The sequence below is a fragment of the Vombatus ursinus genome, unplaced genomic scaffold (genome assembly GCF_900497805.2).
Source record: "Vombatus ursinus unplaced genomic scaffold, bare-nosed wombat genome assembly UNPS02014817.1, whole genome shotgun sequence".
In the NCBI taxonomy this organism is placed as follows: Eukaryota; Metazoa; Chordata; class Mammalia; order Diprotodontia; family Vombatidae; genus Vombatus; species Vombatus ursinus.
Window position 1 is genome coordinate 8,887,443 of NW_020954595.1, and position 26,339 is coordinate 8,913,781.

The 26,339-nt window shown below is 48.1% G+C and overlaps 1 protein-coding gene across 1 annotated transcript; it reads right to left on the reverse strand.

Moving 5' to 3' along the window:
- Window positions 1-4,670: 4,670 nt before the first annotated feature.
- On the reverse strand, window positions 4,671-21,264 carry INHBA (inhibin subunit beta A). Its single transcript, XM_027835882.1, has 2 exons — window positions 20,712-21,264; window positions 4,671-7,679 (listed from the first exon to the last, which is right to left on the reverse strand). The coding sequence occupies exons 1-2, from the start codon at window positions 21,103-21,105 to the stop codon at window positions 6,787-6,789; spliced, it is 1,287 nt and encodes a 428-aa protein (XP_027691683.1). The 5' UTR covers window positions 21,106-21,264; the 3' UTR covers window positions 4,671-6,786.
- Between the last annotated feature and the right edge of the window lie 5,075 nt (window positions 21,265-26,339).

Sequence of the window (26,339 nt, forward strand, 5' to 3'; positions counted from 1 at the left end):
TTGAAGAGAGAACAGTGGGTCTGGAACAGCCCCTGCGGAGAGTCTGTTAGAGAGTCAATCAAGACAAAATGATCAGATTGCTAGGCAGCAGTGGAGTTGTAGTTAGATAACACAAACTATTAATGAATGCAAGTCTAAATGTAAATCTAAGTTGTGCTCTCCCAGAAGGTAGATGGTGTTGGGGTACATAACAGTGCGAAGGGTGGAGGGAGAAGAGGGAGCATGAGCATAAAGGGTTGAGGACAGTGCCCAGTTAATCTGCTTAACTCTCACATCAAGACCAGGAAAAGAGGAAAGAGTCTGGAGCTGGGCTTAAGAGACTGGATGGAGGATGAAGGTTAAGATGGAGGGATGTGGAAGGAGACCCTGAAGGGCAGGAGAATATGATCAGAAGGTGATTTGGTGACAAAGTGAACCATTCAGTTAATTGGCCAGGTTTTTAGTCAACGTGAATTCTGGATCAACTCAATTGGTTCTAATGTCTTTGTTTAAAGTTTGGGTCACACATTCAACCTTTGGTGGCTATTGGGCTTTACTCTGAGCCGCTGGCCCAGATTGCAGCCAGGCAACCCTCAGTCAGGTGTGTGCTACAGGTCAAACGCAGAAATTGAAGAGAGAGAGCTAAGGACACCGGCACAATACCATCCTCCTCTAGGGAAGACCAGACACTCAATATGGTCAGGGCCCCAGCTTGCAAGCTATACTTCTTCCCCATGACCAGTGAGCATTCTAAGAAAATATTTATCCGGGTGAGACAAGAGGAGGCGTGTTTCTTTGGCTCACATCACCTCCATGAGAAGAGCAATGAGGTAGAGAATGGTCTTCTCCATGGAAGATTCTGAGGACTCATAATTCCTCGTGGGCCCAGCAGATCCAAACTTATCCCTGAACTTGTTATATTTGGAGCAGCCTTCCTTGAAGGAGCTGAGAGGAGTTATTTCTGACTCCTTTGGGATAAGGTGGGGCTGGAAACCTTTCTGTCTTATTGTTATTTTTAATTTCCTATCCAGCCACTTGTAGAAAGGGACAATCACTCATGCTCAGGGAATACCTTTTGTTTAATAATCATGTAATTCACTTGTGTTATGCCCATTGTTGTTGAAAAAGGGCAAGATAAAAAATGAATAAAACAAAACCCCAGCTAGCCTAAACTGATTTGGTATATTCCCTGAATATGAGTCCCTAGCTCGCTGGCTCCTTAGGGCGTTCGTTACAGACGGTATGTATCGTGTGCTCTCTTGGCCGTCCATCTCTATCTCTCTCTCCCCACCATTGTCCAGCTGACTTCCTCTCATACTCTTGTTCATTGTCTTCTTTCTTTCCTTTGATTCCATTTCTCTCACTCTTCTTATTTTTTTCTTGACTCGATTCTCATTTGCTCTCATTCTTCCTCCAACGTGTTCTCCCCCACCTTTTCACCCTATCATTCTTTCTCATTCATACTCTCTATTGTCTCTCTCTCTCTCTTTCCGTCTCTCCCTTTCCTTCTTCCCTCCTCCCTGTCTTACCAAAAAGTAACTTATTACCCAGGCTATAACACCTCTGATTACGTGTCCCAGTGCCCGTGGGAAACCAATCATAACAGTTCAAATAGAAGTACGAATGAACAATAAAGGCCAAACAGGTCATTTTTATTTAACATAAGGCAAAGAAGCTATCAGGAGCTGATGAATATTGTCCCCTAACTGTACAAAGTAGAGATCGCATGTCTTCCAAATATCCAAACATCAGATGGAATGCCATGAAAATAAATAACTTCTACAATAAACAGATGAAAACATATCAAACTGTTATCTCTTTAAACATATTGTAAATAAAAAAAAATTACCAGTCCTTCTATACAATAAATATTCAGAAACCATTGACATAGTTGAAATGCACTCATATAAATTAACAACTTTAATTAGTTAAAGCACTGCTCGGGGGACGCCCAGGCCCCCAAACCAAACAAACAGACAAAATAAAATAACAGCAACCACAGAGCACAAGCGTGTTTAAACCAAACAGGCTTTAGGATATCTTGGCTTTCAGATTATGTTTCTTTTTTAAAGAAAAATAGTTAAACCATTGTCAATATCTTGTTTTCCAAGTGTTTAAATAGAGGGGAGAAATGAGGGAGGGGATGAATCTGGAAAAAAAAAATATTCATTTGAAATCCAAAAGAAAGAGCGAGCAAGTGAGCAAATATAGCCCAAGTGGTATTTGTTTCTGCCCATGGAGATGGGGACTTCTAACCATTCATTTTCTTTGACCTACACAACAGCTCCTCCAAGATACAGGGTTTAATTTAAACCCATACAACTCCCTCCCCCGGCCCTCCTGCCCACATCTTCAAGTTTTCATTCTATGTGTAGGTTTTTGGGGTGACTCATTTTTTTGACATCCAAGAGGAAGGATGCCAGGAGGCCCACAGGGAGGGAGGCGTTTATAGGGAGCTGGATGATTGGAATCCCAGTTCAGTACAAATTGGAACCTCAAAGGGGGTGGAGACTCCAGCTCGTACCTTTCTTGGGATCATACAGCTGAATCAGGAAGAACCCACAGACTGGCTAGTCCAAGCTCATTTTATAGATGAGTAAACTGAGACCCAGTGGAGAAATAAAATGACTTACTCAAAGTCACACAGGCAGCAAAGGGACAGGCAAGATTCAAACCCAAGTCCTCTGACACAAGATTTAGACCCCTCTCCATTGCACCGAGGGAGGACAAACTTCCTTTCACTCTCAGGAGAGCCCAGGTGAGCCTCTAGAGAAGGGAGTATGGCAATCAATCCTAGATGGACAGCCATAAATTACTCTTTATAGATAAAGTGATCTAAAGCCAGTGTCTGAAAAAGGCTTGACTATTACTTTTAAGGGGACTCAGGCAAAACAGCTACAGATAACAACCACAACACCCTGTAATCTCTCCCTGTTTTCTTAAACAGACATTGGATGTAAAAGATTTTTCAAGGCATCAGATTAATTTCACCGGGTTCCTACAAATTTTAGTTCCCTTTGAGAAAGGTAAGCTACACCAATATATAGACGTATGTGTATAACAGATATAAAGTGGTTTGAGTATACGTGCCCATATACACCCAAGGGGGTATATATGTCTGCATACATGTACACATGTGTATATGCATATATATGTATGTGTATACACATGCACAAACACCCATATATGTGTCTATGTGATCTATTCATAGACATGATTTTCAGAAAGGGTCTTAAGGACGACAATGAAGACAGCTTCAAGAAAAACCAAGTTCAGATAGAGCCGAGCTGCATGAAACTAACTGGACTCAAACTTAGAAACTGGCTCTCTAAAAGGGTCAGCACAAGCGGGAAATCTCCAACATCCCCCCCACGCAGCTCAAAAGTGGTAAAGATTTCTAATTAGCCTGTGGACATGCCAATTGAATTAAACCAGATTAAAATCTGTGTGTGTGTGTGTGTGTGTGTGTGTGTGTGGTTGTGTGCCAATTGTCATCCCAGAAGTATATATGCTTCCTGTTGCTGGGTTTTATTTCTAAAATTCAAATCAAATAGGTTTTCATTTATTTTTGCTTCCTGTTATATTATCCCCCAATCAAGCCTCCCCTCGCTTGTCTGATAACTTCATACTTTGTCTTTAGTTTAATCGGGAGATGAGCTTATCAGTTTAGAAACACATAATCAGGTACGTGCAAGCTGCCATTTCTCCCTCCCCTTTTCTCCCTTTGGTCATTCAGGAAGGACATAAGCCCTAGCCTTGTCCCATTTCTTATTCTGGAACCCTCCCTGTTCTACTCTGGGACTAAATGGACCTGGCTTCGTCTTGCCTAGTTTTAATGCCCCCACCAGTATAGTTGATATAGATCCCAAACTCTCCAATAGAATTTTAAGGAAATCTGAAACATGGGCAACGATATTATCTCTTGCCCTTTCTGCTACTCAACCTTGACCTGGTGGAGGTGTCCTAGCAAAGAGGAATGGGGAAGCCCTGCCTGTTTCCTGCCCTCTCGTTCTTTGCTGCCCAGTGGCCATTCTCCCACACAGACACAATAGCCTTCCTTTCCCTGCCAACAACGGTGAAGATGCAGTCACCACACAGACTTTTCAAGGACAGCTGCTCTGTCTTTGGTCGGGTTTTGTTTCTTCCCCATCGGTATCTGATAACACAGTGTGTGTGTGTCTGTGTGTACACATATGTGTATGATGTATGTATATATGCATATGAATATACACATATATATATGTGTATTTATATACACACACACGTAAAGAATCCTACAGATTGACAAGGTTTGGAAAGCCTTAATAGTTTACAGAACATTTTAGTGATGAATCTAATTTTTACCCAATTATTAGCAAATTGTTCCAAGATTTTTTTTCTTTTTGCAAGATGCAAACAAGTCTGTAAAAAAAATTATATCTGTATAAAAAAAGCACATACATGAATAACCCATAGCGGTACTAGGCAAGCTAAATACTGTGGAATAAATTAAAGAAAACTTAGCTATAATTATGGACTTTGATATTTATAAAACAAAATTTTTTTTTCCTTTTTTTTTCTTTTTTTTGCATCTCAGTTAATACAAAGAAACACAGGCAGGCACACATACATACACACACACACACTCACACATACATAGAGTTTTGGCTGAAGATACAAATAAAAATTTAAGGGGTTAAACCCCTGTCCCCTTTCCCCCCTCTCTCCACCTAACTATTTTTTCTCTTCTTATCATGACTTTTTGGACAGCTTAACCAAGAGAAAATTCTATAGGAATCCTTCCACCAATACCAGTGATTGATCATTGGCTCGCAGGTTGCTAAAGGCCCAGTTGTTTGCAGAGAACCAGCACCTTCACAGCAAGTCTCTAATGGCATATTTGTATCTGAAAGCTGCCACTGACCAAGGATTCAAGATATAGAAGCTTCCCCATTTTCACCTGTGGGGGCTGACAGGTGGGGATCAGCTGGGGGAAAGAGGAGCTAAGAGGAGGCACGGGATCCCATGTGACTTTAGAGAGGGCCTTCTGGAAGAGTCACTGGCATTTCAAGCTCAGTTTCAATCCAAACGTTCAATGGATCCCCATACAATCCAAAGAGAAAGCAAAAATAAAATCCCACCCTCTTTAAAAATACTGTGTTTTGCACACAAACATTCATTATTTTAGGAACATTAAAGATGACAGCCTGAAGTTCTGAAAATACGTGGACATGATACAATGTAGGCATACATACACATGTGTGTTCACATTCACGGGGCATGTGTACACAATTGTGCATGTATGTTTGTGTGTATTGTGCATGCACACACATGTGAGTGCATATTACTTGCACACACACAGACGGACAGGCGTGCACACACATATACTGTTTCGTGAATCTGATTTCCAACAGTGTACAACTACTGCACGTCCAGCAAGAAATGTCCCCTGTTTCCTGGCTGTACTAACAAGGGGCCAGCTCGAGTTGGAAGGCCTTCCTCCGAGCTTGCTCCCATCGGCCTCCCTAGCCCCTCCTCCAGAAGCCTGACCCGTCACCTTGGAATGGTCACCATCACAAACAGACTGTTTAAAGGCTCACACAAATGTCTTTGGTGTACGTGTCTATTCATTTGTAAGGTACAAAATAATAATAACAATAATTATAATTATAATAATAAAAATAGCTATTTTGTGTGCGCTAGCGGTTCTTCTATAGCTCACATTAAGTGCAGCTCTTTACCTCCCACCCCCCACCCCCGAAAATACTTGTTAAATAAGGATTAGACAGGTCAAACACCATCATAGTGCAAATAGGAAACAATAAACAACAATAACAACAACATTTACAAAAGATAGAACTGTTTGGATCAAACAGCGTTCCTTTCAAGTATCTCTCCTTGAAGCAAAAAAAAAAAAATTAATCATGTTACTTCCAATACAAAAAAAAAGTCTTTCTTTTTGTTCTCTCTCAGGTAAACAGTTTCAAACCAATTAGGTTGCATAGTTCTAGAATCATGAGCACCTTAACGAAATGTTACTTGGTATTTTTCCTTCCTTTGTTCTCTAATTTCTCCCACATTCTTGTCTCTCTCTCTCTCTCTCTCTCTCTCTCTCTCTCTCTCTCTCTCTCTCTCTCTCTCTCTCCAAAGTAATGCAGAAAAGGTGTGACCCCCTGCACAACACATTATCTTTTTCTTGCCAGGCTCTCTCATGCCACAGGCAGTGTGTGCAAATATAGATGTGGGTCTCACTGTGCACATACACTACTTTACTCAGAGATCTATACATATATATGTGTATATACATATATACACATATATATGTATATATCATACAGGCATGTAGACATGCCCTATGGCCTTGGCAAATTAGGGCAAAAATCCCTGGGAATGTTCCACTCCGTGGCTTTCTGGATGCTCTTGGGAATGGGGGGGTTCCACATGACTGACAAGTTAGGGGAGCTGACCTCAGGGCTCGTGCTGAGAGGGAACAAGGGGCCCAGACTGCTGCATGTCCACCACCAAAGTAGCCAGTTTGATCTCCTCAGGAAGAAGGGAAGAAGGGGATTCTGTCCTCTTCCTCCCCTCCACAGTCCCCAGCTCCTTCACCTGCTTCTTCTCCGAACCCAGGCTAATGATGTTCTGCAGATTTCCTTCATATGTCTTCGATTGATTTTATTTCAAAGTTTCCCAGAGAAACTCCACAGCAAAGGAGGCTCTTGTGTCTTGCCATTCGTTGCCTTCTCACCGTCTCCTGTATCTCTCCCTCTCGTGCGTCCATCACCCCCTGGCCCCAGGGACCCCTCTGTCCACCAGGCAGGAGAGGGCTTAGGAGCAGCCGCACTCCTCCACTATCATGTTCTGAATGTCCTTCTTGATTATGTTCTGGCCATCATCATAGTACAGCATGGACATTGGCCGCAGTTTGGTGGGCACGCAACAGGACTTGAGGTTGGAAAAGGGGCTGTGCCCCCTCATGCGGTAGTGGTTGATTACAGTGGAGTGGAAGGACAAGGAGGAGCCAGAAGTGCCTGCGATGTGACTGGGGCACTCTCCCTCACAGTAGTTGGCATGGTAGCCTGTGGGTGCTATGATCCAGTCATTCCAACCAATGTCCTTGAAGCTGACAAAAAACTGTTTTTTGCAGCAGATGTTGACCTTGCCATCACACTCCAGGCCACGGCGGCGGCGGCGGTGTGGGTGGTCCTCAGACTGACGGGCCTGCATCATGAGGAAAGGTCTGTGGGTCTGTTCTTTCTCTTCTTCTCCTCCTACTCCACCTTCTCCAGCTTCCTTCTTTCTCCCTTCTCCCTCCTCCTCCTTCTTCTTCTTCTTGCCCGACAGCACCAGGTTGGCACCTGTCTCCTGGCACTGGTCACAGGCAATCCGCACATCCAGAGAGCTCTTGCCCTGGTCCAATAGGCGTTGTATGCTGCTGGAGACTGGGAAGATATGCCATGTGCTCTTGCGGGCATCAACTGCCTTTTCGGATATCAATAGCTCGCTCTTTTCACCCTTGAGGCCCACCTCCTCAGCCTCATCTCCCCCATCCAAGCCGCTCTGGGATTGCTTCTGATTCTGGTAGAGTCGGATGGTCACTTTGGTCCTGGTCCGGTTAGCCTTGGGGACTTTTAAGAACAGCCATATTTCAGCACGCTCCACCACAGAGAGGTCACTACCTTCTTTGGAAATCTCGAAGTGCAGAGTCTTCCTGGGAGTGCCTGGGGTGGAAAACACAACACAAGAAAAAAAAAAAAAGGGCAACTGGTTAGTGCAAATGTTTGAATTTGCTCCCTGAACTGACCAAGATCCCAGGAGAGCTGATTTACAATTGGGAGGGGACCTTAGGAATCACTGAAGGGCAGCCCACTCATTCTAAAGAAGAGGAAACTGAAGGCCCAAAGACAGGCAGAGTGATTTGTCTAAAGTCACAGGGAGAAAATGGAAGAGTGGCGACCAGAGAGGGAGGGAGAGAAGGAGGGACTATGGAACTCAAACATTTTAAAAAAGAATGATAAAAATTTGTTTTTACATGTAACTGGGAAGCAAATAAAATATTATTTCTTTTAAAAAGAGCTGTGACCCAACCCAGGCCTCTGAGTCTGGTGCTGCCCCCAAAAGTGGGTAAAGTAGAGTTCTTCAACCTAATCACAAGCATGCATGCATGTGCGCACACATGAGTACAGCGTGTACACATGCATGCAGGAGTGCAGCGTACACACATGCATGTAGGAGTGCATCACGCACATGTATGGAGTGCAGCATGCACACACATGTAGGAGTACCGTGTGCACACAAACATGTAGGAGTACATCAACACAGGCGTAGCTTTGTACAGAGATCTCCACTTTTCTATTTCTATTTCAGGAATTAAACATGGCTCCGAAATCCTGCTTCTGAAAATATTGCCCCCATTTGGAGCACTTTATGGTTGCCTTTCATATACAAATACTCTCCTTTACACATAGAACATGCCTCCACTTGACTTCTGTGTGTGGCCCAGTGGATGGAGCACTGCTCTTGGGGTCTGGAGCAGCTGTGTTCAGATCCCTTCTTTGACCTAATCTGACTGAGTGACCTTGGGCCAGTCACTTAAGCTCCCCTCCCCACCATCCCCAGCATCCCCAGCAAACTCTTTGAGCTGCTGAGCACCAGCTCACCAGACACTTGCCACACTAATGAAATCATTGGTCTAGACCTCCCCAACCTCCATACAAATAAAACTTAAGCATACAACCAGAGATCAGAATAGCATACTGCTGAAAAAACCACATGTGTATATATGTTATTATATATGCATTTGTAAAGAGGACTGCGTACACATACATGTACCACTCATGCACATGCATGCTATAAATGGTTTTACGCATGCATCTTGTAAACTTAGACATGTGGTGCAAATCTTTGCATTTACACATGTAACATATATAAAGACATACACATGCATGTGCATGAGCACACACATAAATATGTGCACATAAATAGGCGTGGCTACATAAAACATACACATGACAATGTAGCATGTGCTCACACCACACATGATTCACTGAAGACAGACTTGTGTCTAGGAGCACAGATATAATGACAAACAAGAGAGATGCAATTTTCTAAGTGTGCTCTGGAGATCTTTGGGCATCCCTGAGACTTTTTCAGGGGGTCTGGTGGTCAAAATTATTTTTATAATTATATTAAGATATCTTAATTTCTAAATAAATGCTAGATAGGACACACATCAACAAAAGTTCTCTGGGAGAGGGTCCTCAATATTTTTTAAGATTGTAGATGGGTTCAGATACCACAATGTTTGACAAACACTGTGGTGGAATCAATAACACAGGGCTTGAAATCAGGAGAGACCTCAGCTTGATTCTTGCCTCCAATGTTGGCGGTAGAATCATAGTTAAGCACTTAGCCTGTTTGCTCATCCATAAAATGGGGATAAGTTGGTACTGCCTACTCCACAGTTGTTGTGAGGGAAGTGTTCTGCAAGCCTTCCCCTCTGTGTGGATGCCAGGTATGGTGCTATATGCATACCTGCCTATCTTTGAGTCCACATTCAATGAGAATCAAATTAATTTACTTCAGCAAGCTACTGGGGCTCTACCAGGCATTGTACTGGGCACTAGGGAGAAGTCAAAAATGAAATAAGGATTGCTCTTTGCCCTCAAGGGGCTTACATTCTCATAAGGTAGGGGTAGCAATATGCACCACACACATAGCTAAATAGCACAAAGTGTAGACCAAGTTGACAGAAAGCCCTTGCCAGAGAGCAGAGGCAGCTGCTCACTGGCCTTTGGGAGGATCTTCTAGCCCCATTTCCATGACTCCCTATAAAAAATGAAGAATCTGAGAGAAGTCCCTAGACAACAGCCCCCACATCCTACCTGTGTGCCCCCTGCAGCTTTTTATGGAAAGCCAACCCCGCACGGCACTCTCTCCACAGCAATGCTTACCAACCTGCACGTCTGGCCAGTTTCACCCTCTCTGCAGCAGAAGGCAGAATCTTGGTTCCCTATTCATGGTGGATTTCATCCCTGTTCTAACTCTCTTGGCCCCGTGTAATTCTAGTTGTGGGCAATCTGGTCTCTCCTGGGGACCAGACAAAATGAATGCGGTGGTCTGTCTTATAGTCTAATGGATGGGGCAGGGAGAGTTAGGGGGTGTGAGGCTGCCTATCTGCTGCCAGGTCTAAGTTCTTTAGCATAATCAATGTTCTTCTCATCTTGTGGGGGGGGGGACGACAACAAGGGTGTTCTTCCACAAAGTAAAGGACAGGCCAGAAGGCTGAGCTCCCTGGTTTAGGATGAAGCCAGAACAAAACACCATTGGTAGACTGCTAGACGGTCAGGTTCGTCCAATGCCATGGACAGAGGAGCCTGCTAGCTGATCCCCCCGAACCGCCCTACCCCGCCCCTCCATGTGGGAATGCCAGCTCTGCCCATAGTAGTGTAACAAGCTCCCTTCTGTCTGCCCAGGCCTGCCTCTGAAATCCTAACCACTTCAGGGTGTCAGTGGAAAGGCCCAGAGACAGGAGCTGCTCGAACGGACCAGCCAAAGGGCACCGGCTTGGTTTGATTTCTCTAGGAAATTAAGAGCATGAAACCGTAGACGTGGAATCACCCCCAGCACGTGAAAGGATGCCTGGTTTCAGTCAGCATATTCCCACAGACTTTGCTGATGCCTGTTTTTGAAAGAAAGGCTGGGGGAGGAGTTGGGGGTCAGGGAGCAGGAGATGGTCCTAGGAGAAAGAAGTCTCCCTAATAAACAGCAGGGTGGCAGAGCACATAATGTGCTCCATACTCCTGGAGGACCTTGGACCAAATTCCACTCGTGATAGTCAAGGAGAACGAGAATCCTGGGCAATCCTCCATCTCTCTAAACCTTAGTCTTCTTATCTGTCCACTGGGGATGATAATGAATCCCCAAGGCATTCACGTCACAGCATTGCTAGAAAGCTCCAGAGAGGGAATGCAAAGTCTTCAGTAAAGGTCAGCTCTGATCATCGCAAACAGAGACAGCCTCGGACATTGCGGGTCATCTGTTCACTGGCCATCACTGAAGGCCAACGCTTGTCAGTTTGCCAGGATCACAGGCTTCGAGCTGGAAGATGTCCCTTAATCCGACCCCCTCATCTTACAAAGGAGGTAACTGAGTCCTAGAGAGGTGACTTACCTAAGACCACTCCGTTCAGTAAGTAGTAGACTCCTGTTCTACTGAACCACACTGCCTCCCTCAGAGTGGAGAAGGGCTGCAGGGAAGTCCCACGTGGAACAAGAGAGGGCAGGTGCTAGGTTACTTTTTTACCTGCTGAATCTAGGACGGGTGTGATCTGGGCTCTGTCTAGCCCCAGATTCAGAAGAACAAGAGGTTTCTAGGGTTCAGGTTCAGAGAACAGAGCTAGAGGGGACCTCGGTGTGCACTGAATCTAATTTTACAGGGGAGGAAACTAAGGCTGGGGGAGTCACATAAGATAGTAAGTGTGAGAAGCGGGATTTGAACCCAAGGCTTCCTCATGGCAAGCCTAGGGCTCTTTCCACCACACCAGTGATGTCAAACTCGCATAGAAACGAGAGCTACTCAAAAACGGGACACGGAGCTCCCCGGCGGGACCACAGAATGACTTAGAAAACCACTTGTTACCATTATCTGTTCTACCTTGTGATCATTTATTTTGTTGAATATTCCCCAATTCCATTTTAATCTGGCTCAGTCATACTTGGGAGCGTTATGGGGGCCTGGAGGTTAGGATTTGACCCCTCCACCCTACACCAACCACTTCTTAGGTTAAGAGGAGATCACAGCACCCCCTTCCCTTCACCAGGCAGCTGGACCGGGAAGAGAGTGATTTCTGAGCATCTTGGAAACAAGGAACGTGGGAAGAGAGCTCAATCAGAAGGGGCTGAGTCCTTCCAGCTGCTGCTGCTGCAGCCAGGACCCAGAAGAGTCATAAACCCTCCTGTCTCCCAGTCTGCCCTGGCCATTTCCCCTTTGGCAGCATGTGCGTAAAGCGAGGCCTGCCACCCCTGGGGATGGCCGTTCAATCCTCAGGACAGGCACTAGCAGCACCGTCCGTGGGCTTCTCCCCCTCCTATTTCTGACAGTTGGACTATCCCCTCCACATATCCCCCTCCCTTGTCAATTCTGTAGCCTGGAGTCCATTTCTGGAATTGCTCTAGAGTCTAATCCAGAGAAATTTCTCAGGGAAGGAAAACCACAACAAACAGCGACCAAAGGAACAAGGCACCAAAGCCAGAGGGGCCTTTTCATGAAAAAGCTATGGCCACAGAGCCCAGGAGAAAGGGGACCAGAGGGACTCCCAGCTTTCTCCTGTCTGCCTTATCTACAGGTACCTTTTTAAGTTTTCTACCAGCCATAATGATGGAGGGCAGATGCTTTCTGATGCCCACGTAGAAGATGGAAGAGGAGAGTAGGAAAGGCACCAGGGATAGAGTCAGGAGCTGGCAGCTTGACCCCCTGCCCTGTTCCTGGAGGATCGACGCTGAGGTACTGGACCTCTTGGGGTCTCATTGGCCCTATCTGTAAATTGAGAAGGGGGGAAGCAGCGATCAGAGCCAACTAGATAAGCCCCAGGGAACCTTCTAGCTGAAATTTCTGCTTTCATGAATACATGAATTCCATTCTGTCAGGCTTTGGGGTTTTCCATCCCTTCCCAAAAGAGAGAGAGACAGAGAGGACAGGACAATTGGAGGGGGGAGGGGGAGGGAAAGATGGGAAGAGGGGAGAGGGAAGGAGGGGAAGGGGAGGGGGAGGGAGAGAAAGAGAGAGAGAGAGAGAGAGAGAGAGAGAGAGAACCCCTTGATATTGTTAATCTATTGAAATGAGACAAAATGGACCAAGCATCTGGCTGGAGCCGCAGCAGCCCAGCAGTGCATGGAAGCTCTCTGCCTTTATCCTTTTCTCTTCCGATTCAGCTCTCGATCTCACCTCCACCAGCCTCGATGAGTTCGGGGCTTGTGGGGACTCTCTCAGAGCGGAGTTAGCACCGCCTTTGCTGGTCCAGATACCCAACAGGGACTGGCTTCCCACCCTGCCCCCACTCCCTTCACAGCCTTCTTCCCCAAGTCGGGCATGAGCATACACAGGTGGAGGGGGATTGCTCCTGCTCCCAGGTCCCCCCCCCTTCTCTCTCCTCTTTTCCTTCCTCCTCCCCCTCCTCCTCTTCTCCTGTCTGTCTTGGAAGGGACATGAGAGCAGTGATCAGAGGTTTGGGTGGGCCTGGGCCTCCCTTCAGGTGCCAACTCTTTGATCAGCTTCCCTTCCTCACTCCATTTGTATTTTTTTCTCCTGCCCCTAGTTGATCTGGGAGGTGGGTATCATAACCAAAGCCATCCCCCTTTCTCATGAGCCTGCTTCGCTCATCTCTGCCACTGGCTGAGTCACTAGGCAAGGAAAACCCACGCAGGGGAGGTGGGAGGGGCAGGGACGCTGGCTGCTGCTTTGGTCTTTCTCAGGGGAGGAAGTTAGACCGGGGGGTCCCAGGCACAGGTGTCTACTCAAAGGGTGAAGGTGGTCCAGGAGGGAGATTGAGTAGTAAAGAATGGGAGAGGGGAGGGCATCAGGAAAAAACTGGGAGACTGGTAACTGACAGGCTCTCTCTTCCCCACCACTTCAGCTGAAGGAAGTAGGGCCAAAGAAAGGCCAATGACCAACTAGTGAATGAATATTACAGCACCTAGTGCTCTCGAGCGCACACGCAAAAGTGTGCACACATGCGTGTGTGTGTGCACATACATACACACACACACACACACACACACACATTTTAGTTCCTTTCACATCCTCCCATCCCACAAGGGTTCTACTCCATGGAATATTAATACAGTTCTGGTTTGAGTCCACACTTGTGATCTCACTGAGGTGGGTCCCCCCATCTCTGGTTCCTGACACCTTTCCAGAGCTGCCTGGGGACACTGAGAAATGCCTTTTGAGACTTTCTTGGGGTCACAGAGCTGGGATGTGTCAGGGGCAGGACTTGAACTCAGATCATCAGGCTCCTGGGGGCAGCTCTCTGGCTTATGCCACCTGCTGCTAAGGAGCCCCTGGGACAAGCCACTGGGCTGCTTGGAGCCCAGGGAGGGCGCCTTTCTGAGGCTACAAAGCAAAGCTACTCTCCTCATACCACCAGTGCCTCACTAGCTGCCCCCTCCCCAGATACATCCTGGGATCCTAGAATGGTGGCTGGAAGAGGACCGAGAAAGCCCATTATGTCATTCTACAAATGAGGGAACTTAGGTTCTAAGCAGTGACTTCCTCCCGGTGGGTCAGACAGCTGGCAGTAGTGGCGAGAACAATGAATAATAATGACTAGATTCTACATATGTGTTTAGCCTGTTTACCCCACCGGATCCTCACAACTCAGTAAGGCAGGTGCTACTATCATTCCCATTTTATGGATGAGGAAACTGAGGCTGCACGGCTCAGGGACTTGCCTCCGCTCACATAGAAAGTAAGTCCAGTGACTTCCTGGACTTTCCCATTGTGCCACGGAGGTCCACTCGAGAATCATAAAGTTAATAATAGAAAATGAGAACAAGCTAATCATCATAACAAACAATTATTTTATCCAAGTGTGCCACAGTCTGCCAAACATTAAGCATAAAATAACACTAGCAGAATAGCAACCAATCCCAGGACCCTTTCCATCTGAAATCCATTGAGAAAAAACTATACAATGAGGAGAATGAGAATACCAGTTCAGAGGCTGTGCTGTGTGGTGAGGGGCCAGAAGCTCTGGAGCCAGGAGCCACTGAGCTCAGGTCCTCCCCTACTGGGGGCTCTCTCAGCACACCCCCCCTCCCCCAAGCACCCCTTGAAGACTCCAAGTTCTAGAGGAGCTGACCACACGTGTCAGTGGAGGGAGTCTCCACACTGGGACAGTCTACCCCGATAAAAACCCAGTCAGGCCAAGAAATGATAGCGGCAGCGATGGCCACTGTTTGGCACGTGTTTGCAAAGGGCTTGCTCTACCCTGACCCTTACAACGCTACAAGGGGCGGGGGCGGGGGTGGGGAAGGTAAGTTACCCTCCTTTCTTCACCATCACAGCACTTAAGTTTCCAGGGAGACTTGGGAAGTGGGGTTCTTGTTTATATAGAGACTTTAAACTCAGGTAGAAAAGAAAATGAAAAAAAGGTACTCCCCAGGCCTCTGTGACTTTAAATTTGCATCCTGGTGCTCAGAGTTTGTGAGCAGTTATACCAGAGAGCCTTAAGAAGTTATCATTCACAGACTGTGAGACTTTCACCCAGTGTACTGGAGCCCATGAGCTCGCTCACACCTGGGCCCCTGTAGTCCTCTCCCCCCAAGAAGGGAACCCACAGAAGATCAGTCGTATGCGTAGGGAACATGCCGGGCACCCGTAAAGGCTCACTGATCTGGAGAACTTTGGCCCTACCTCCTGTCTGGAAAGGCCCAGATACTCCAAGATCTGCATTTGAATCTTGATGGGGGAAGGGACATGGTAGGCTAGGCAGGAGGCAGTCCCCTCTGCATAACCCTCCAACCCCTCAGCAAGAGGAACTCCTAACTTTGACCTAAAACCCCATCCTATCTAGTGGCTTCCTCAAGTGCTCAGGTCTGAAAATGTCCCAAAATACCTCGCACTAAAAATAGATCAGCTAGGAAGACTTATACCTTTGGAATGGAAAGTGCTCTGAATCATGATGCAGTTCTGTCCTAGGAGGACCAAAACACAGCGGAGAAGCAGATAGCCAACTGTCACTGACAAACACCATTTTTCATAGGAAGTTGCTAGAAAGGCATGGCACACACTTCTCCAAATGCACAGAGGCTGAGCATGGTAATACACATCATACACACTTACAAATACACCCATCCATCCATCCATCCATCCATCCATCTATCTATCTAGCCTGAAAACCTCAAAAAGTCACTCCATTTCTGATCCTGCCTTTTCTTCCCCTCTCCCTCCTTTTCTAAGGACTTCAGGCTCCCACTCTTTGCCAGCTGTCCCCAAAGGGGCCAAGGATTAACTCATCAGTCGGCTAGTGGCCAAAGGCACTACTCTCATTGGCCGTAGGGTACGGGAAGTGGGGCGGGGGAGGGGGCTAATGCCAATTGATGAGAAGGTACAATGGTGTTAGGTGCCATGTCAGGAGCGACAGCACCCCCAGATGATGGATGAAGACCAAACTCCCTCAAGGTGCTCAATAAATCCACTTGCATATGCATGGGCTGAAATGCAGAAGCACACATGTACGCGCACACACATTCCCCCTTAGAGTCATTCACTATTGTTTATGACATTTGTGTAACCTGCCAAAGCGGAAGCACCAATCCAGAGAAGGAAAGAATGTATTTCTGGGACAAGCCAATGCCTTTTGTCTGTTAGGTCCCATTTCTCAGCTTCTCTGCTTGGGTTGGCTTTCCAAGCAAGAGCTGGTCATTAACCTACATCCACGTGAAGAAGCATCCTCTCCCAGGTCTCCCCACCGCCTCTCAGGCTCATCTCCCAGGGTCTTCTCTGTACTGAAGGGGGGCCACACCAGGGACCTTAGCATTCCCATCCTTTACAGTGATGGGCTGGGTCTAGTTGAGCTGTAGCCTTGCAACTCATTTAGGCTCTGCTAAGGACCCCTCTTAGGGGGAGTTCTCCTTTTGGGGGAGGGGGCACAAACCCCAGTCCTCTGACCATCTGGCAATGGCTTCTATGAGGAGACTAACGGGGCCCTGAGGCCAAGTTTCTAACGAGCATGATGCAAAAGTCTTTGGAATGCGCCCTCTTGTGGCCTGTCCCCTGTCCTAGGCAAAGAGAACTGGGCGACCCCCGCACCCCCAGCATCGGCAGCCCCTGTGGCAGACAGCATCCCCACTGCCTGCGTTCCTTCTCTCATGCCCAGCACAGCCTGAGCTCCAGACAGAGGTTGTGTCTCTAGGTAAGGAATCAATCAGTGACTCCAAGCTCCCCCAACCCCTCAGCAAACAATGCCCTCCAGGCCCCAGGATTCCAGGGACCTCCCCCTGCAGCTTTCTCGGCACTTTCTCCAGCCGGGCGGTTTCAGATTTCTCCTCTCCTTCCCTTCCTAGTTCTCTCTCCCCTCCTCCTCCCTGCTGCCTGGGGGCTGCTCTGAGTCGGTCACCTAGCTGGCTGCTCGAAAAGCTGCCAGCCTCATCCTCTGGCCTGGGCAGTAGCCCAAAGCTTAACAGTTCACTGACTAAGAAGTTCCCTTTTTTAATAAAACAACACTGTTGCCCCTCTCCCTACACCCCCCATAGCAACATTTGCAAAACTAGAGGGAGCCACCTGCCAGGCTGAGTGACGCTCCCCTGCCCCCTTCCCCTCTCTCTACCTGCTCCCTGAAAACAGGACAATACCTGGAGGCCATTCTCTGAGGTGGGGGAGGGGTCCCAAGCCATCCTGAGAGCTCACCTAGGCTCCAGATGGAGCTCTGGGTTGATAAGTCAGGAGAAAACTTTTTTTTTTTTTTTTTTTTTACTGAATGGAAGAAATGGGAAGCAAGGGTTGGATCAGCACAGCTGTCTCCCTACTGCTTGAAAAAAGTCATGCCTGGGGGTAAAGCCAGGAGGAAGCAGCCCCACCTGCCAAGAAACCTTGAGCTGAATAGGCACCTGAATGAGGTGCTTCAGCAGCAGCTTCTGGGTCCTCACCATGACCCCTCTCTGCCTTCAATATGCTCTAGGAAGCAAGTGACAGAAAGACAGGCAAATACGGCATCTGTGGCCAAGGATGATGCTTCTTGTGTCTGGGGACAGCAGGGCATTCCATTGGCTTACGTTCATGCTATAGAAAATACCTTAGCAAGGAAGTCCTTCTGATCATCTCTGGAGGTCCTCAGGCCTGGATGATGTTCTGTGGAAGGCACCATTCTGAAAGCCCCATCGGCCTCCTATCCATCTTTATCATCATCAGAGCCAAATCATCAGCCCTAAGGCCAACAGGTCCTGACCAATCCCACACTGTTTCTAGGTCAAGGGTTTCTTCCCATGGGTCAGACGGACCCCTTTGGCAGTCCGGTGAAGCTATGGACCCCCTCTCAGAATCATGTGTTGAAATACATAAGATCCATAGGAATACAAAGGAAACCAAGGATACTGAAATACAATTGTCAAACTTAAAAAAATTCTCACAGCCCAGGTTCAGAAGCCCTGCTCTGGAGTCACACAGCTCCTGCTTTGGTGGTAAAGGTTACACTATGGCAAGATACTGAAATGTTCTTATTCTTATGGGTGGGGGTGGGGGTTACAAACAAAACAAAGCAACTTTGCCAGGGGCCTGTTCCCAAAGCCCCACTAATCCCCCTCCGCCCTTGAATCTTCAAACCAAGCAGGCAAGAGTTTTCCACTACAAGGTTCGACTCTAGACAATGTGGGATTCATTTAACCCCTTAAGAGGGATAGTTCTGTTTCCTTCAGACTAACTGCTTAGCAGGTAGTAAAGGCAAGGCTGTTGTGAGTCAGAGAAGAAAGCTGTCTTGGCTGAGAGAGGAAAAGGCAGAAAGCTGAGAGAGGGTGGTCAACAGCAGAGTAAAAGAGCAGCTATGTCTCTGGTACCCAGGTCGAGAGCCATTCCAGGAGGCAGCATGCTCTGGCACTAAGTTTGCCTCAGTTTTAGATGCTAGAAGCCCCTCTCTCCCAGCTATCCCCAAAGAGGCCAGGGGCAGAAGGGTAAGTTGCATGATCAGCTAGCTGCTGGTCTAAAGCACTGCTGTCATTGGCCAAGTGGTACCCCAGGATAAAGCCAATTGAGGAGGTATAATAGATCAGAATCAGGTGCCGTAAGAGGTATGTTAAAATATCTACCACATTTCTTTGTGTCAGGGAACTTGGGGACTAGGCTGGCAAGCAACATGGCCTAGGCTGATACGCACTGACCACTTGCCCCCAAATTCATCAGGTAGAAAAGAAAAGAATCGTGGGGAGTCGCTAGCCAACCCGAAGTCTGGAGAGAGCCAGCACCAGGGAACGTATGATGTTGGGCTGGATTGACTGAGGGCAGCGGGAAGCTGGCTGGAGGCAGGGACTGTTCACTTCCTGACCTGGCACTTCTTTCTTGCACACAGGACCTCTGAGTCAACAGGTTTTCAGGGCTGCAAAGTCCTAAGCATTGCCTGGATTGTGGTGCTAGCTGTGGCCGACTTCTCACAAGTGCCTGGAGCCCCTTTTCTGACTGAATGCTCACTGCTGAAGCACAGCCAAACTAGGCTTCTTCCTCCAGTGGCTCTGGGGGTGGGGGAAAGTCCTTTGCCTGGGGGGCGGGGGGCGGAAGCACAAAATGCTCCTTTTCTGGATGTGCTTGGAAAGCCCAACCTGCTCCTGCCCTCCTCCCGGGCAAACAGGCACCAGGGGAGCCCCCTTCTGCCCTGCCAAAGCTCTGCCTCTCCGGGCCCCTGCGAACAAGGGGCCCGGAGAGTATCTGCAAGGGGCCAGCAAGGTTGCATTCCTTGGCAGGGGGCAGCCTCTCCGAAACTTCACAGAGAACAAGCCTCTGTTTTCCCCTGCTTTCTTTTTTTGGTTCAGAGGGCAAAAGTCAGTGTTACAAATGTTACCCATGTGAATGCCAGCTCAGAGGGAGCTGACAGCAAGTGCGCCTGCCCCCGGCCCTCCCCAGCTAACGCCCAGGGTGTGCTACCGACAGAGATGCATCTAGATACGAATGGAGCACACGACTGTCTGTCTGTCTGTCTGCCCCTTCGCCTGCCGTCTGTCCGTCCCTCCGATTGTCCGTTCTTTGGGCTGCCTGTCTGCCTCCGTCCGTCAGCATCCCGGGGTTCTGTCGCCCTTCAGACCATCCCGGCGGCAGCGGCGGCACCTTAGCTTCCAAACAATTCTTTCTCCCCTTTCTTTCTGCCTCTCCTTCCCCACCCCATGCAGAAAACAAAACCAAACCGCTACGGCAACGGCGCACTGAGTCTGGGGCCCGGGCCCTGGGCAGAGCTGTTCGGGGGCTCTCAGCTCCAGCTCGGCTGGGCTGGCCGCCACCCCACTCCCCCCCAGGCAGGGAAGCTGGGAGCAAGAATGAAGCGCTCCCATCTTCCCACTCTCCAGGCACCCACCGCTTGCAGGAAGCCTGGGCAGCCTGACTTTCGGCTCTGGAAGGCTGGTCAAAGACATCCCTACCCTCCACCCACCCCCATCACCCACCCCCGTCGGGGCTTTACGAGTTAGGAAGTGTTAGCAGAGAAGACACCACAGATCCCGATACAGTCCCAGCCGAGGGCAGCCGAGGCGGCCCCCACGGCCTGTTCAGGCTTCCCAGGCTGCCCACCTCTGCCTTCCTGATGATGACGCCCACACATGTCCTACTCAGTTCTGTGCCCAGGCTGCTCACCCCTTCCTGTCTGCCCCAGTCACCCCCAAGGGCAGAGACTGATGCAGCCTGCAGGTCCTGCTCCGTTCGGTGCCCAGATTGCCCATGCCCGGCCAAAGCAGCGACTGATGCGGCCCGCCCAGGTCCTGCTCAGTCTTGCGCCAGGCTGCCTACCCGTGCCTGCCCAGCCATGACCAAGGGCAGCCACCGATGCAGCCTGCAGGTCCTGCTCAGTCCCGTGCCCAGGCTGCCTACCCGTGCCTGCCGAGCCTTGGCCAAGGGCAGCGACCGATGCAGCCTGCAGGTCCCGCTCCTTCCTGTGCCCGAGCCACCCGCCCCTGCCTGCCTGCCCAGCCCAGGAGTGCCAGAGCCTAGGGGAGGGCACTCATCGCAAGTGCAGTGTGGTGCGGGTGGGGAGCCACGGAGGCGAAGCGGCAGGCACCCACCTGACTCGGCGAAGGTGATGATCTCGGAGGTTTGCTCCAGGAGCTCATTCATCTCGGCCCGGCGCCCGATGTCGTCCTCGATTTCCACGTACCCGTCCTCACCCACCTTGCCCACATGCAGTTTTTTGATGGCATTGAGCAGGGCTGCCTTGGGCACAGGCTGGCTGACGTCGGGTCGCTTCTTCAAGTGCAGCATGTTTAGGATGTGTTTCTTGACGGCTTCCACCATCTCGGGCTGCGAGCTGGGCAGCTCCTTGGGCAGGCTGCTGAGGGCACAGGACGGGCACTCCGGGACGGGGCCGGGGCTGGCGCCCTCCGAGCCTGGCGTAGGGGAGCTCCTGACTCGAATCCAGCAGAGCGCCAAAAGAAAGCCTCTCAGCGAGAGCCCAGGCATGCTGGCCGCCCGAGCTGGGGTGATTCGCTTTTTTTAAAAGCCGGGGGAGCCTGACCCCCTCCCTCCGGCAGGCAGTGGGCTGGGGTTGCTCGCTCGCTCCCTCGCTTGCTCTCTCGCTCTCTCTCTCCTCCGCGCGCTCGCTCTCTCTCTCTCTTTCTCTCCCCCTCTCTCTCCTTCTCTCTTTCTCTCTCGCTTTTTCCTTCTCTTCAGCAAATTCTCTGGAACGAAAACAAAAAGTTTTCTGTGAAGTTTGGTCTGTAGGTCCCTTTCCTCTCTGAATGCAGTAAGTGCTGGACGTCTGCGGCTCTCAGGGAGGAGAGTTGTGACTGTCTCAGAGTAGGATAGAGGGAGAGAGAGAGAGAGAGAGAGAGAGAGAGAGAGAGAGAGAGAGAGAGAGAGAGAGAGAGAGAGAACGAACGACGGATTGGCCTGAAGTGAGTGAGTGAATGAGAGAGGGAGGGAGTTTTGTCTGTGAGTAAAGGCTATGTATGAGTAGGGAGGGGGAGGAAGAGCCCGGATTCTGACAGGCTGCCTTCCTTATGCTCCTTGCTCCCCAACGCACACCTCTCTTCAAATACCACCATTCTCTCTCTCTCTACTCTCCCTACTTTAAAGGCAGGGGGATCTTTTTCTCTGAGTGTGCCCTCCCTCTTCTCTACTCTACCTCTCCTTCCTGTTTTTTTTTTTTAATTAAAAAAGTTTAAAGAAACAAGGCCAACTGGATGGGATGGGGGGAACTGCTCCCCCCTCCCCGTTAAAACCTTGGACAGCCACCTGGCTCTGAAGGTGAGAGGGTTAAGACTAAAAGGGGGATGGAAGCAGCAATGGGGGGATGGAAGAGGGCATGGAAGAGGGGGAAAGGAGCTGGACTCTGAATGAACAGGAAAAGAGCTGCTTCTCTCTCCTCTTCATTCACATTTAAATGCCCAGGGTTATCAACAACAGCAAGGGATCTGAAGGCAACAGAGGAACAGTGCTTTTGGCATAGAATATAGTACATATTTCTGAACTACAAAATGCATCAGGAGAGAGAGAGAGAGACAGAGAGAGAGAGAGAGACAGAGAGAGAGAGAGAGACAGAGAGAGAGAGAGAGAGAGACAGAGAGAGAGAGAGAGAGAGAGAGAGAGAGAGAGAGAGAGAGAGATTCAAACAGTAGGCAGTCCTGTACATGTCACATTAAGATATTCTTCCCACTCTAGCCTCCTCTCTCTCTCTCTCTCTCTCTCTCTCTCTCTCTCTCTTTCTCTCTCTCTCTCTCACTCACACACACACACACACACACACACACACACACACATGCACAAGTTTACTGCTTTCTTCAGAATTTTTAACCCAAAACTCACTTTTTCTTTCTCACTTTATTTTATACACTGTGCACTCCTATGCCTGAACAACTAGTTCTGTAGGGAAAGCAATCTGAGAGGTATATTGTAGGATGGTTTACTCTATCACGTGACTATTCATCAACTTGCTTCCCCCATCCCCTTGTTCTTTAATGGGTCCTATCTTTTAGTGTGTTTCTTTTTTCTTGGAGGAAAGATGCAAGAGAAATCTTTATGTGTTTTCATTTCCTTTTCCAAATGAAAGACAAACCAGACTTTTTAAAACAGTGCCTTTCCGGAAGGGTCCTCCTTGCCGCTGTGCTCCCCCCCCCATTGTCTATATTCTGCCCCTTTCTTTTATCCTGCAGAAGTTTCTTTAAGGTGTCTCTCTCTCTGAAAGCTCCCCCTACCTGCCTGTCTGTGGGCTTCCCTCTCCCACACAGAAACCCTTTCTCTTTCTGCAGTCAGCTTCTATGTTGGCACCCAGTGTATACAGTACATTACAGTTCAGCATCATCATTGTGGTGGAAAAAAATCCTTTCTAAATCTAAACACCATTAGGTTTCCAATCCCCTTCAACAGTGAGGGCATCAGACCTGAGCATGGAGGGACGGCAGGTAATTGTGGAAAGAAGTTAATATGAGAAAGGTAAATGAACAATCAACAATGTTGTGGTGCAGTCTCCATAGTGCCCACTCTTTCCAGAATAACACTTTATAAGGCATTCCTTGCCATTAACACCCTCTTGCATTTGTGCTTTGAGATCAGCTGCCCTCAGTTCTGACCTTGTTACTGCTCAGGATGTGTCAAGCATTCCCTTTCTCACCCCAGCTTTTTTTTGGGGGGGGGAGGGGTGGGGAGATGGAAGGGGGAGAAGAGCCAGAGTGGAAGGCAGTTGCACTGTCCTCCTCTCCTAAACATATATGTGTAATATAATCCTTCAGATGATATACTTAAATATTTGGAATCTCGTAAACACAAGCCCCAAACATATTGTAATTCAATTAAGTTTTACAAGTGAGTCCGAAAGAGCACTAAAAGTTTAAGTGACTGCAGGAAAGGCAGGCAAGGCAAAGCAGAAGGGAGTGAGACCAAGTCCTGCTCACAGCAGCCCCACATCATCCCTCTCATGACTTGGCCTAAGATAGGTGTCTGTGGGTGAGTGGATGTTCCCCGGATTTATTGTTTGTGAATGGAAGTCTGAAAGGAAAACAAAAAACAAAAAAACAAAAAAACAAAGTCTTCTCATCTCCCATGTGCATTTATTTGTTGATACTGACTGAGGTATGCCAGCCAACCCAGGTTTTATGATACCTTGTCTGGGGTCCATTGCAAGTTCAGCATTAACCTGTTTGATGGACCCCAAGCCCCCACCCCATCCTTTGCTGCAAACCTCCATTTATGTGGCCTTCTCAATAACCTGCAATGCTCCTTCCTCCCCACCCCACCTATCCACGGAAGCAGCCATGGAGCTCTGCATTTTGTGGTCCTGGATGTGCAGACAGGCCCTCAAGAAAAGTTGGAAAGATTTACCTTGCTGTTTGCGGGGCTCCTACCAGCAACTCTCCTTGAATGGGGATAGAGGAAGGCAAGAGGCTTCTTGGTAGTATTCCTAATGGGAAGCTTTATAGCAGACTGCTGATTTGTACACTCACACATTGGTACCACTCAAACTGAAGAGGGCTGGGGCTTTGTTTGGGATTGGTTAGAGCTAGCATTACATCAGCAAGTGACTGGTTTTTCCAGTGTGAGACATATTTCTCTCATAATTCATTATCTAATGGAAAACCCTATTTGTCTGAGATGACACTCACTGTTGGGTGATACACGGAGCCAGTGAATCTCAGCCTTTTAATAGAGAAAATGAGAAGTGAGGAGGCCGCCCACACTAAGCAGCCAGCTCCCAAGTGTTCTCCCACCCCTCAGACACAGTGGGGGACAGTCAGCTCCTCCCAGACTCAGTTTGACTTCTCCAAAGTGGAGGGATCACTTCATTCATTCAGCTCTATGTTTACAGACTGGCTCCTTGGGGCACTCAGTGAAAGAAATGGTCCCTGCTTTCAGAGAAATGTCCTTTTAGTGGGACAAAACTCAGAGAGCAACTCATTTCAAAGGTATCTGAGAAGTCTGCCTGCCCATCCAAAGTCCTTCTGGGGCTGCCTCCCCCCTCCCCAGGACTACAGCTTGATTGGGACCCTAGGAGGCTCCTCCTCATTCCTGAAGCATTTTTTAAAAATCAGGAACAATTTTGGAAATCCTCCCGCTTTCCAAGCAAAATCCTTCCCGGTTCCTGGGGACACAGTTCTCTTAGAAAAAGGAGCCCTCTCATTCCCCTGCCTGCTCAGAAATCATTCTTCATAAGTATTTTTCTTCCTTCCTTCCCCCACTCCTCTCTGTGGTAACAGAACTTTAATGCCATGAAATTCATACAGAGAGATGAAGTCTTTTCATAATAAGAGGAAAGTTTCTCAGGTTAAAAGCAGGAAAGCAGAAAGCCTGAGTGAGAATTTTGAGGGGCTATATGCCCGGTGTGCAAGGGGAGCCTTTGGAGCACAAGCCAGTTTCTCAGGAGGAGTCAGATAAAATGTGCAAAATTGGGAGCTAATAGAAACCATATGACCAGATATGTTGTTTTGTTTGCAGGATTTAACATGCATAAAATAAACTTTTCACTGTGCCCACAAGCAAAATGCACAGGCTCCTGGCCTTCTGTTGTATGGGATAGTTTCAACAGGTCCCTTTCAGCTGAGGGTGGGCTGAAATTCCCATGATAGGATGGTCTCAGCTGGCTGAAAACAGTGTATGTCTGTATCTGTGTGTATGTGTATGTGTGTGCATGTGTGTGCACATTGAACAGTTGATATTTATATTGGGCTCTAAAGTTTGGAAACACTTTATGTACATTATCTTATCTCAACATCCTACTAGCCCTATAAACTTAGTGGTATAAGAATTATTAGGGCTACAGATATGGGTAACCCTGACCATTTTACAGGAAGGGACATTGAAGCTCAAGGAAATGAAATGACTTGTCCATGGACACACAATCTAAATCAGAGGTGCTATTTGAACCTAGATACAGCTCTCTAGATGAACCAAATTGCGATGCTTAACTATGTCCCATGTTGTATTTAATAAGCCCTCTTAGAGTGAAGAGAGAAACCCAGAGAAGTGTGAATGACTTCAGGAAGAGTTTCCCACAGATGCCCAAACATTCAACCACTTTTTGTGAGGGAGAAAAAGAGCTCTGAAGTGTCCGATTTCTTTTTCTTTCTTTTCTTTTCTCTTCTTTTCTTTTCTTTTCTTTCTTTTTTAATCCACTTGTGATGGAATTAGCTTGGGGACTCTTAGGCAAAGCATCAATCAATGTGGACTGGCTTTGCAATTTTGCCATATAGAGTTGCCTTGGGTACTGAAAGGCTCCTTAGTAATAAGAACATTTATACAGGTCTTTGAAATTTGCAAAGTGCTGTACAATTGTTATCTTCTTTGAGCCCAACAACCTTAGGAGGCTGGTGCTATTACTATCCTCATTTCATAGATAAGGAAACTGAGGCTAAGAGTTGACTGACTTGCCCAGGGCCATCCAAATACTAAGTTTCTGAGGCAAGATTTGAACTCAGGTCTTCCTGACTCTGGGACCAGTGTTCTTACTGACTACAGAACCTAGTAGCCTAGAAGGGTTAAGTGAGCTAAGTTACCAGCACAGGGTAATACAGACAACGACTATTAGAGGCAGGACTAGAATGAAGTCTTGCGTGAGTCAGGGGGACCTCTCTAGCCATTGTGCCCATTTCTTCTCTCAATTTCTCTTGAAAAGTACGCAACACTTTGATGCTCAGAACTAGTCCCCAGCACCTCCCCGCTCCTCTCCTTTCCTCACCTCTCCTCTCCTCTCCTCTCCTCTCCTC

Coding starts and splice junctions, on each gene's coding strand:
- INHBA (XM_027835882.1), bottom strand. CDS start 21,105: ATGCCTGGGCTCTCGCTGAGAGGCTTTCTTTTGGCGCTCTGCTGGATT. Junction 7,680..20,711: donor CATCACCTTCGCCGAGTCAG/GTGGGTGCCTGC, acceptor TTTCCACCCCAG/GCACTCCCAGGAAGACTCTG.